The 12032-nt window shown below is 40.7% G+C and overlaps 2 protein-coding genes across 4 annotated transcripts; both read left to right on the top strand.

Moving 5' to 3' along the window:
- The first annotated feature begins 660 nt into the window (after positions 1 to 660).
- dap3 (death associated protein 3) lies at positions 661 to 6423 on the top strand. Of its 2 annotated transcripts, XM_068736295.1 has the most exons (13): positions 661 to 811; positions 1020 to 1061; positions 1545 to 1661; positions 1776 to 1877; positions 2008 to 2116; positions 2215 to 2307; positions 2399 to 2529; positions 3072 to 3152; positions 3999 to 4163; positions 4256 to 4315; positions 4406 to 4495; positions 5901 to 6018; positions 6110 to 6423. In XM_068736295.1, exons 2-13 carry the CDS (start codon positions 1023 to 1025, stop codon positions 6193 to 6195), a joined length of 1191 nt encoding a protein of 396 aa, XP_068592396.1. In that variant the 5' UTR covers positions 661 to 811; positions 1020 to 1022; the 3' UTR covers positions 6196 to 6423. The 2 variants fall into 2 exon arrangements, with proteins under 2 accessions (XP_068592396.1, XP_068592395.1); XM_068736294.1 differs by lacking the exon at positions 661 to 811 and having other exon boundaries at positions 1011 to 1061.
- A 384-nt stretch (positions 6424 to 6807) lies between these two features.
- Positions 6808 to 11962, top strand: gba1 (glucosylceramidase beta 1). 2 transcript variants are annotated; one of them, XM_068736214.1, is made up of 12 exons: positions 6808 to 6947; positions 7105 to 7182; positions 7302 to 7493; positions 7576 to 7722; positions 7949 to 8082; positions 8162 to 8334; positions 8437 to 8526; positions 8612 to 8759; positions 10061 to 10285; positions 10720 to 10883; positions 10981 to 11097; positions 11420 to 11962. In XM_068736214.1, the coding sequence occupies exons 2-12, from the start codon at positions 7110 to 7112 to the stop codon at positions 11523 to 11525; spliced, it is 1569 nt and encodes a 522-aa protein (XP_068592315.1). In that variant the 5' UTR covers positions 6808 to 6947; positions 7105 to 7109; the 3' UTR covers positions 11526 to 11962. The 2 variants fall into 2 exon arrangements, with proteins under 2 accessions (XP_068592315.1, XP_068592317.1); XM_068736216.1 differs by having other exon boundaries at positions 7042 to 7182.
- Positions 11963 to 12032: the final 70 nt, after the last annotated feature.

Below are 12032 nucleotides of genomic sequence, written 5' to 3'. Positions count from 1 at the left end.
GTCTTGGCCTCTTTGCCTGGATGCGAATACAGCCTGGGATATACTGTACATCTTGCACAGTATTATTTAAAAGTGATTTTCTGTTTTTGACAACTGATAGTTTGATTGTTAAAAAAAGAAAATGCTTACATAATGTAAGTAATAAAATAGAGGGGAAACAACAAAAACATAAATTTTCAAATAGGAACATCATAATGAACAAATTGAGGCTTAAGAAAATAGAAGAAATAGGAGTTAAGGCAGGTAAAAGCTGGATGGAAAACATTTGTTTTTCATCATGCATACACACTTTGTAGAAGGGGCTTGTGACTTTTATCTTAATTTCCCTAGAGCCACTACAGATCTATTGGTTAACTGATATTACAAAATTATAAATACTGGAGGCCTATTTGGTTCAAAAGACAAACGTTTGCAACAGCTCTCATAAATCCTATCAATAGAATTGTGTTAAGTGCTTAAAAAGAGCATTGTCTTTCTCCAAACAGTTAATAATATATTGGACCCCTCCGCTGTATGTTTACAGCTGTCATCACTCTAACAGCATTCATTGTTAGTACAGGTGAAATGTGTCAAAGTCTGACAAACTCCATTTTCTTCAGTTGGTGTCGCCTGGCTCGCGCCTTTTCATTGGCTCGAAAGATTTGTGATGGTACAACGTCACTTCCGTCATGGCGGTCTCCATGACAGATCTGGCACATTGACTTCGCCTGAAGGTGTGCAGTTTACCCTTTCCTTAATCCACATCGGGGAAATTTTACCAATAGATGACCTTAACTGAAATCGTCGTGACTGAATCTGAACTGAAACGCAGGTAAACGGCTATCTGCGCTATAATAACGCTAGCTAACATTGCTAATGTTGCCTGTAAGTGGCATGCCTGCTGGGGACCACAGCTAGCTGTTAGCTAAGTGTTTACGCAAGGTTAAAGGACACCGTTGTGTTTTTACATACTACTTGCTTCATTGGCACATGCGACCCCTGAAAGATAACTTAAACTCGTGGCGTCCTCCATGTTTCAGATCATGGCGCTCCACAGACTGTCCTTCAGACTACGGCAAACGGTAAGGTCTATTTAAACAGCAGGTTTGAGTGCTTTTGAAGAAGCTGCAGACACATCATGTGGCCAGTCTATTTTTTTGAATATATTTTTGTTATCTCTGTTTATGAAGCAAGGATACAGGAAGAAAACTGGAGCAAAACACCTGTATTGTTTTTTTTGCGTATGCATTACATGTTCCCAAAATGTACAGTATGTAGTGATTAGCAGTAGGTTAATTTACATGCCAACCAGTACCAAGTAGTTATGTAACATTCATTTTAAAAATGTTCAAAGGAATATCAAGCAAAGCAAATGTAATTAATCACATGTTCAATCCAGAGCATCACTATATAGCTCACTAATAATGATGAATAAAAAACAGAGCTTAGAGATATCTATGTGCTCAGTTAAGATTCAGCATCCTACCTTAGGTTGTAGACACTGGATGCTTTCATTCAGTCCCAGAGGAGGACAGAAAGCATCACCTGTATGATTTTTTTTGCAGGTAGCGCATGTAAGATCCCTTCATACCACTGGATGTGGGCAGCAGCAGCAGGAGGCTGTGGCTGTGGAGTCAGAGCCTGAGCACTTCTCAGTTTTCAGAACACAGGAGAATGATCCAGTAAGCAAATCTCACTCAAGCAGTGCAAATGTCATCATCAAGCTATCAAGCAGGGAAAAACAGCACATTTGCCTGATTTTAGCTGTTGGTCTCATGTATTTTGTCTCTTTCAAGGCGTGTCAGTCAGAGAAACAAATGGGACAGTATTACACGCTGCCCTCTGCACACATCCGCACTCTGTTCCCTCACGGTCTCCCTCGGCGCTATCAACAACAGGTATGTGCTCATGTGTGTGACAGCATGCACATTATTTTTTTAAACTGACCGGCTCATAGATAGTATTTTGTGTCTTGATCTATTGTTTTTGGTTAAATGTACCATGCCGACAAATGTGTTTTTTTTTTAGGCCAGGACGTTTAATGAAGCCTGTATGATGGTGAGGCAGCCATCTCTAGAAGTCATCTCTTACCTGAAGAAAGCAGACTACAGCAAACCTTCTCTACGATATTTATTCTGTATCCTTTACAACACATACTCACAACCACACACACGCAGATAATCATACTCTTGGTGCTTCTGATAAATCCGTTGTTAACCTTATCAAGTTGTTCAGATGGGTTGAAGGGCAGTGGGAAGACGATGTCTCTCTGTCACACACTCCACTTCTGCTACACACAGGGATGGTTGGTGCTGCATGTTCCTGATGGTGAGACAAACGCAATCACACAAGGGCCTGGCTGCTACCGCTGTATACAGAAAGTGACCTACATCTCTGTGTTTTTTTTCTTCTAATACAGCTCACCTCTGGGTGAAGAACTGCAAAGAGCTGCTGCCCTCCTCCTATAACACCTCTCGCTTTGATCAGCCATTACAAGCCACCGAATGGTTACGCAACTTCAGAATCACCAATGAGCACTTCCTCTCAAAGGTAGAGATCTTTCCACAGTGTGCCTTTTTATGAACATCTGGCATCAGACCATATTTATATAGGCTGCAATTTTACAATATGAACTTGATGACTCTTGAGTACTCATCATCAAAATAAAGGCTTGTGGAGTATTGCATAATTTGTCACATTACTAACAAGCATGTAGGCATTTATAAACCTTAAATGAGCCTTGACAGCAACTTCACAGCGGTTTAGGTCACATGCTGATATACATAATTAAACTGTTTTTTGACACCACCTGAATTTTTAAAGGTATAGTTTGTAGCAGTCTTTGCATGACAGAGTAGCTATATAACAGCATGATATGGTTTATTATTTGAGGGAAACATTTTATATTTTAATGTACTGAAAAATGTTCAGTACTTTAGTGCTCTTTAGCATGTACAAAGGAGTGTTGAAATATGAATAGATGTAATTTGTGTCATGAGGCAAATGAAAAACATCTGACACCTGGTGCATGAATAGAAATGAGGACCCCGACCAAGAACATGGTCAATTAAACTGTGTGGTTTCTCTCCCAGATAAAGACAAAGCAACGCTATTCATGGACAAAGAGAGAGTTCACTGAGGAGGGCAGTCCACTAGGGCAGCTGGTGGATCAGGTGAGTTTTCTCACAGAGTATTTATGTGTGTTTATTTGAGATGCGGTTTATCTCCCCCCTCAGAGACCTTCTCATCAATTTTGCAGTTTTCTTTTTGTTACCTATCCTTTCCTTCGTCTGCCGATTTCCCCACTGGGGGTCATTAAAGTTTCATCTTTCACCTTGACTGTGCTTAGTGGTGATCAATAGCCAATGAACGGAGCACAAGGATGGATCAGCACAATATGTTTGTACCACACTCACTGACAAAGGTGGAAAAGAGCAGTAGAGTTATGTTCAGTCGGAGGATTTTTCACCTTTCAATTAATCATTTGCTCCTTAATAAGAAAAACACGTTTTTCCAACACCGCTGGCGTTACTGTGAGCTTGTTGTGGGCTTTAATTAGATCTGATATTAATAGCCAGCCTTCTGACAGCACATTATTAGACAAAAGAAATCAAACCAGTTTCTAACCTCCTGCATCTGAACCTAAAGAAATGGAGCATGAAATTACTGTTCGCTTCGACCATAACTCAGTGGCTCAGATTTTGACCTACAAATGTATTTGTTGATACGATATAAAAGAGTATTCCACTGATTTAGCATTCCACTCCTATAACATTGTCTGACTCATGATGGACAGTAAAATACAATAAAAAAATAGCAGAACAAGAGATATCGTTTTTATTTAGCATTGCTCTTATCAAAACCTGGCACCTACTGTACATTACCCACAATTGGGGTTGTAATGGTATACTCTTCAAGACCTGTAAGCAGACTTTGATGTGTTAAATTGGCGAAGTTGCCATTTAGTTGCTTTAAAGAGATTGTCATCAGGCATCTGATGGATGTTTCTTTTGCTGTAGGGTATATCTCGCGTGAAGAGCAGCAGTGATGTGGTGGGGGCGGTGATGAAGGAGCTGAGGGCGCAAAGCGGGCAGCCAGAGTCAGACTTCCGCCTGGCCGTGGCTGTGGATGGTGTCAACGCCCTGTGGGGAAGATCCACCATCAAGAAGGAGGATAAGAGTGCTGTGAGGAAACGCATCAACAAACGTGTCGTGTCTCATTTTTGTCTTCATGCTTCTCTGTCAGCTTACGTGTCTCTCTTTCTTACTGTCATCAGGTGGATCCAGAGGAGCTCACTTTGGTTTATAACCTGAAAAAGCTGATGACGAACAGCTGGGTAAGAAGAACGCATTAAAGGAGATGACCACAGATGCATGAGAATATTACATCTCAGATTTCTTTGGAACATTCACTCTTTTTGTCTCAGACTGGAGGCGCCATCATCACCACTCTGTCTCAGACGGGGTCTCTCTACACTTCAAAATCTTCCTACTTGCCTCAAGAGTTGCTGGGAGAGGTCAGAGATAATTTTATTGTATTTAATAATCTGTAGCACTTGTCCCCGAGCTCTGACGGCAAATTAGTCTTTCCTTCTCTTTTCTAACTTAATTTATTAGTCGGGACTTTGCAAACCTGGCCTCCATACGGGATCACAGCAATCCTCAGAACTAGTGCTGAAATTGTTTTTCAGATTGAAATAAAGTGATACATACAAGACATAATGGTTATGATTTGTTGATATTTGTGGTGAGCATTGCATCCTTTTGTTGTCTTTAGAGCAACAAAACAGCCTCTACATCCACCAGTATTGCCCGTGTACAGATTACTTTTGTCAACAGAGCATTCTTGAACAGAAACTTAATCATCATTGAATCATCAAATGTGTCAATACTGTCCTGATCCCGTCTACCTTGTTCATTCTGTTTTATGCCAAAAGCTGTACCTGTTTCCAGTGTGATACCAGTGGTTGTGTTGTTGCAGTGGGCTGTAATATTATTTTGTGGTGGAAAAAAAATCCTATACCCGCTTTGCGTGAGTCTTCTAATGCTGAAATACATAATACCAAAAACCAGGTTGTCTTTTAAGTATTTATTCTCTGCGCAGAGAAGGTTCAATCATCACAACAGAATGCGTACAGTCTCAGTGAGGAAGAACCCCGAAAAAAGTGAACAAGCTTTCTTTATACAGAATGAGCAAAGGTGGGGGCCGATGGCCAACGTTACAGACATTTCAGTCTCAGACTTTTGGTCTCAGACTGATAGGAACAACAAGTGCAAACAAACGGCCAGCAACCAAAACAAGCAGCCCAAAGGCCTCGGCATGAAACATTCTCATACAACACAGTTAGTTATCTATGAGAACAGGCAAGGGAGAATTATTCTTTTGCACAACAGAGACACGGTGAAGTTCAACAAAGTCCAGAGCAAAATCACTTATGCATGAATACAATATACTGAGTAGAAATATATACTACGTAAAAAATTACCATTACAATTTATAGTGGCCGTATTTTTTTTATGTCTGCATGTCATAAGCTCAATTGTGGGGTCATAAAACATTCTTGTCTTACCCCCCCAAAAAGATGCTATAATTGCATAATATTAATTATTTAGACCTCTGATCTTTACCGCTGACCAGAGACTTTAAAAAAAAAAAATACTTCCGTACCTTCCATAGCTATGCATCATTTTTAACTCTGCATTTTAAATGATTAATTAACTAATCTCAATGTGTTTGACTTAGTAACAGGGCCTGTGGTGCATTATATATGATGATATACTCGTCCGTATTTTATGATTCATGTGAGAGTTAGTGATGAATTTAATCTAAAAAGTGTTTAGACGTTCTTTCCTGAACATGTCTTTTTAAAGCGATGTTTGATGTCACATATGTTGACTTCCTGTCTGTGTTTGGCTCATCAGAGGGGGTTTGACACCATGGACCCGCTCATCCCGGTGTCGGTGCCCAACTACAGCGAGAAGGAGTTTGAGAGCTGTTACCTCTATTTCATGGACCGCCAGTGGCTGCAGCATCCACAGAGTGAGCGATGATACTGTGGATGTCTTTCTTCTTCTTCAAAAAAAAAAGTAATGTTTTTTTTGTAACTTAAAATTATTTTTCCCCTCATCAGGTCGAACAGAAGAAGGAAAGAAAGAACTCATCTTTTTGAGCAACAGAAATCCATCGATGTTGGACAGAATTTGTTCCTTCCTATGAAGTTACAGAAAGATCACACACACACACACACACACACACACACACACACACACACACACACACACACACACACACACACACACACACATAAATACACACAAATATCAGTGTCCTAGAAATAATAAATATACAAATGTCCACACCTATAATGTCTGTAAATTATGATGCATGTGTGTAACTTTGATAATAAAATGTTGAATAAAGTAAAATTCAACATGCAGTCTTTAATTGCTAGTAGTTCTGTCTTGAATCGAATGAATCTCTATGGGAATCTGAAAAGCATTATCTGCCACTTATGTAATTTCTTTATGTGTGATAGAGATGGGTAAAGTGGGAGAAAAAAAGTGCAGAAAATGGTCTTAAACCTACATTTTGAAAGTTTTTAGGTTTTAGTCTGACACATATATTACAATTTGCACAAATACATTTAAAAACGATACTAAAACATTCGAAAGACGTGTTACAGGCTTTGTAAGCCTCTAAAAACAAAACAAACCTTGAATGAGACTATCCGTCTGCCTCCTGCTTTCATGGCCAAGCGCCACCTGGCGGCGGTTCAGATTCTTCAGTTGTTCACGTGATAGTTTACAATGTCACGTGACTGAGCAGAAGTCCATTTGATCGCCTATAGTGGTGGTGATAGAGGAAGTGCTGGTATGGCAGATTTGTCAAAGTTAAAGTGACGGCCGAGTGTGAATATTTTTGAAATCAACCCGCGGGACATGACAGAGTTTCTGTCAGCGTCCTCTGAGGTGAGAACATCTCTTCAGTGATCTGAATGACAATAACGTGTGTATCAGCTAAATGAACGCAGCAGCTGGGTCTTTATTCTCTTGTGTTTTACAGTTTGAAGTGCTTCCGGACACTGATTCAATCCTGTTTTATCGAATTGGAACTCTTTGTTTCTAGATAATATGGAGTTGTTGTTGCCATCATCTGTGCTTTTGGCACTAGTTTTCCTCGCGGCGGAAGTGACCCTCTCTACAGGTAACACTGCACAGGTTGTCCCAATGCTTGTATTATCCTCTGTTGCTTGCATGCAATCATACAGCTTCTGTTCACCAATACAGACAGAGAATCATGTTGCTGTGACTTCTCCATTCCAGGAAGCAATAAATGTGTTGCCAGAAACTTTGGCCATGACTCTGTGGTGTGTGAGTGTAACTCAACCTACTGTGACAGCATTGGGTCAGTCACTTTGCCTCCACTGGGCCAGTACTCCTCCTACCTGACCAGCCTGGCCGGCAGCAGACTGGAGGCAGGCCGGGGTCTGGTCCAGGTGAACAGCAGCGGTGCAGGTGAGGGATGATGTAGGCTTTTAGCTGCAGCAGTCTGTGGTGTTGGAGCATCTGTCTCATCTCTTTATGTGTCTCCTTTCAGGCCTCAGGTTGACGATCGTTCCCTACCAGAGGTACCAGAAGATCAGGGGGTTTGGTGGAGCTATGACTGATGCTGCAGCCATTAACATCCTGTCTCTTTCTGCTGGTGCACAGGACCAGCTGCTGCGTCAGTACTTCTCCCCCGAAGGTACACAGTGAAAGGAATCTCCTAAAAATACCCATAACACAATGAAAAATACGTTTCACACGTTCTGTGAGAGGTGTCTATATGTGCAGGTTAGTTTGTTTCCCACACCACCATCAGCATCCACGTTGTCTATAAGGATAATAATGATCAATTTGGAGAATAGACATTTTTAATGTGCTCAAAGATGAATCATAAAAATGTGATTATATTGCTGTGTCTCTGGCAGGTATTGGCTACAGCGTGGTGCGTGTCCCCATGGCCAGCTGTGACTTCTCCAACCGTCTGTACACATATGCTGACACACCTGGAGACTACAACCTGGACAATTTCACACTGGCCCCCGAGGACATCAACATGAAGGTCCCTCTCTTCTCCTCCTCCTCTCACAAACACATGTCCATCTCTCCATAGCTCTAATCTCTCCTCTTCCTCCGATCAGATCCCTCTCCTGCAGCATGCTCAGGCCTTGTCTCCTCGCCCCCTGTCTCTGCTGGCCAGTGCCTGGAGCGCCCCCGCCTGGATGAAAACCAACGCTGCTCTCATAGGAAAGGGCTCCCTGAAGGGCCAGCCTGGGGGCAAGGAGCACAAAACCTGGGCTCAGTACTATATCAGGTGATATGTGGGGGCTTTTCCTTAATGCAATGCCACATGTTGGTAATGCTTTCTACAAGGGGAAATTATTCTAATGGTTGCTTTTTTTTCCTTTCCTCTCAGGTTCCTTGAGGAATATGCTAAATATAACTTGACCTTCTGGGCTTTGACGACAGGGAATGAGCCCTCTGCAGGACAGATGACAAACTACAGGTCTGTCCTCACATTATATTACACATAATTAACCATCACCATGGATCATGAATTGCACAACAGACTGAGAAGTATCTAACTGCAGTTTCCAGGCTCTTGGCTTCACTCCTGAGGAGCAGAGGGACTGGGTGGCTCTGGACCTGGGCCCTGCTCTGCATGCTTCTTCACACCCACACACACACGTCCTCATCCTGGATGACAACCGCCTGCTGCTGCCTCACTGGGCCAAAGTGGTGAGTCCAAGGACGGAGAGATAGTGGGTAAAGTCATGGTAAACTTTGTTCTACCTGAGGCTACTCTGCAGTTGCAGGCAAAACTAATTGGATTTTCAACATAAATCATTGCAAGAAAAGAAAATATATTTAACAATACTAAAATATCTTAACATGATAACTTAATACTAGATACATTCATCACAATAACAAAGATATAAGGTAAGAAACAAGTGTTTAGATGCTGGATAGAGCTAAAAACAGTGTTGCCAGCTGCAGTAATAAAGGACTTTGATTTACTCTTTGATTTTGGATTAGAGTCTAAATCTATCAGATAGGAATCAACCTGAAGAAAGGGGTTTGTTTTGTGTAGCAGCCAAGATAATTTTTTTTTTTATCAGGGCTGCAACTAAGGATTATTTTTATTGTTGATTATTTTATTGATTAATCAGTAAGTTGTTTGGTCTATAATATGGTGAGATAAATGTTAATGTTGAACAATGATCAGTGTTTCCCGCAGCCTCAGGAGGAAGTTCTTAAATGTCTCGTTTTGTCCACAACTCAAAGATGTTCAGTTTACCGTCATAGAGCAGAAGAGAACCTAGAAGCTGGAATTTTTTTTCTTTTTCTTAAAATATTGCTCAAACTACCTAATCGAATATCAAAAATAGTTGGCAAATTATTTAATAGTTGACAACTAATCGATTAATCTTCACAGCTCTAGTTTTGTTGTTTAATGCCACAAGATTCAAGGACAAGATTAAAAAAGGCTCTGTCAAAAAAATAGATTCCTGCAGGGTTCACCATGTTCAATCTAATACTTTGTATCGACACAAAAGAACACTATTTAATAATATATCTATTTATTATTATATTACAGTTTTGAGTTTTTCCCAGCAGTATATAATAATAATTCTTAATGTTATAATCAATAACGTTAATGCAGCCTGGACCCAATGAGCAGCATAAAACGTAGTGATGGATTAGCCAATTAAAAATGTATTTACGTTCATTTATGTTTTTGCTAAAATTGACACTTGCCTATTGTGAGACGATAAGATTCTTAGTTACTGTAGCGCTCCGCTAACGATCCACTCAATCACATAAAATAATATTTACCTGACATTACCTTCTACAACAGGCAAGAGAAAAATAAATAGTCTTTAATTCCGTATGAGGCCTTTTTTGAAGAGGAAAAAACTAAATGCAATGTGTTTATGACTTTTCAGTACCTGCAGATATCCTGACAGGGGAGGACATCGCCCTCTTCCTGCATGCATTTTAGGTGTTTTTTAAAAATATTTTTGTACTTTTCCCTTCAGGTCCTAAATGACATTCATGCAGGAAGGTTCATTCATGGCGTGGCAGTTCACTGGTACATGGACAGCCTCATCCCAGCAGAGCTAAGCCTGGGAGTCATCCATCATCTCTACCCAGAGTATTACCTGTTTGGCACAGAGGCCTGTTCTGGCTGGAGCCCACTAGACAAAGGGGTGAAGCTGGGTAGCTGGGACAGGGCGGAACAGTACGCACATGACATTATAGAGGTAAGATCATCTTATCTGTTGCATGAGGCTTGTTCAGTCACATCCACTGTGACAGATTTGACAAGCTGTGAGCTGTTCCTGAAAGGTGAATCACCTCCATTGATGCTGCAGCGCAGGTTTACAAGTTGCTGCACACAGTCTTCAGAAATTACCCGCAGGCCATCAAAGCATGCTGGAACTGGTGTTTTCTTCACTTTCTCTCAAATGAAATTGGACTCCCTCCGTTCTATCTATTTTGCATGGCCGCATTCAGACTCTAGACATCTTGAGAATCAGGAGGGATTTGTTTATGTAGATGTGCTGTCCTTGTGACATTTTAAACAAAATACCAGGCACCAGTCCAATGAATTAATTTGAACAAAACAACATCTCTTAGTGCAAAGTTACAAAGCACAGACTAGATGCTGAACTGTAGGTGTTTTCCCCCACGGCAGGACTTAAATCATTATGTGGTGGGTTGGACTGACTGGAACCTGGCATTGGACCAGACTGGTGGGCCAAACTGGGTTAAAAACTTTGTGGACAGCCCTGTTATAGTGGATGCAAAGCGGGATGTCTTCTACAAGCAGCCACACTTCTACAGCATGGCCCACTTCAGGTATTAAACTGGATCTCACACAAGCTTTTTCACACTGAATCACCTGCTTACCTGTTCCATCGTTACAAGGTCTAATGAGATCTTCCTTTTTCTACAGTAAGTTCCTGTGGGAAGGGTCTCAGAGAGTGGGAGTGTCCGCCAGTCAGGAAACAGAGCTGGAATACTCTGCTTTTATCAGACCAGATGGCTCAGTAGTGCTCATCATACTCAACAGGTACGTGAAATATTTTTATGTGCAAATGACAGGAAATTGATAATACTTAACCGTGTACTTTTACGTAAATAGAAATTGCGTTGTGATTTGTAATATTAGAGGGAATAATAATTTTTACATCATTCTCATTTTCGTTCAACACATTTAAATGACTATGGTGGGATGTTTGCGTAGATATGTACCAGACAAAGATGTTGTTTAGGTCTATAGAATATGATACAACTCCTTTTAACTAATATTGTGCCTCCCGTTGTTTGAAAATGGCAGTAGGCCATATTACGATTGTGTTAAAATTCCGATTAATTGTGCGGCCCATTTGTAGGTCATCGTCAGTGATCCAGTTTGAAGTCGGGGATCTCGGTGTGGGCTACATCTCCTCCACCGCACCGGCTCATTCATTGCTCACACTGGCTTGGAACACGCACTGATCATTAATACAAGTTCACATACACCTCGACCACATTACTATGTTACTGTTTTATGCACATTCCAAAAAGCATTTCATGTTGAAAACCAATTACTCTGAATGCATTGTCTCTATTAAGCCACTCACACACTTTTATAATCTGCTGTGCTTTTCTGCTTTCAGTAGTCACTTAAAATAACCTCAAACATGAATAACTTCATTAGATTTTCCTTCAAAAGCCTAAAATGCATTTCAATGCAGAGATTCCTATTGGGAACTTCCAATGTAATGAATGTTTCAGTTCACCTGACTGACCTGTGTCAAAACTACTGCCTTGATTTCCAGCTAACAAGATGCGTCAAGTGTTCTCACAATCACCAAGAAATCATATAAATGTACAGAAACTGTAAATGCCTTCTGTTATTTAATTTTAAATAAAACGCAAATTGTTTGAAAATATCACACGTTTTATGTCTTTTTTTTGGTGCAGTCTCCCAGGTTTCAGAACATATACGGTATATAATGAGAA

The sequence above is a fragment of the Cebidichthys violaceus genome, unplaced genomic scaffold (genome assembly GCF_023349555.1).
Source record: "Cebidichthys violaceus isolate CVI_PGR_0920_01 unplaced genomic scaffold, fCebVio1.0.p SCAF_7, whole genome shotgun sequence".
Taxonomy (NCBI): Eukaryota; Metazoa; Chordata; class Actinopteri; order Perciformes; family Stichaeidae; genus Cebidichthys; species Cebidichthys violaceus.
The sequence above is the reverse complement of the archived record's forward strand: the minus strand, read 5'-3'. Positions and strand labels throughout refer to the sequence as shown.

Bases quoted from the DNA above. Each gene is read 5' to 3' on its own strand.
- dap3 (XM_068736294.1), top strand. From the start codon at position 1,011: ATGTTTCAGATCATGGCGCTCCACAGACTGTCCTTCAGACTACGGCAA. The intron at 1,662-1,775 runs GTAAGCAAATCT...GTCTCTTTCAAG, and splicing joins GAACACAGGAGAATGATCCA to GCGTGTCAGTCAGAGAAACA. The intron at 1,878-2,007 runs GTATGTGCTCAT...TTTTTTTTTTAG, and splicing joins CTCGGCGCTATCAACAACAG to GCCAGGACGTTTAATGAAGC.
- gba1 (XM_068736214.1), top strand. From the start codon at position 7,110: ATGGAGTTGTTGTTGCCATCATCTGTGCTTTTGGCACTAGTTTTCCTC. The intron at 10,286-10,719 runs GTAAGATCATCT...CCCCCACGGCAG, and splicing joins ACGCACATGACATTATAGAG to GACTTAAATCATTATGTGGT. The intron at 11,098-11,419 runs GTACGTGAAATA...GCCCATTTGTAG, and splicing joins GTGCTCATCATACTCAACAG to GTCATCGTCAGTGATCCAGT.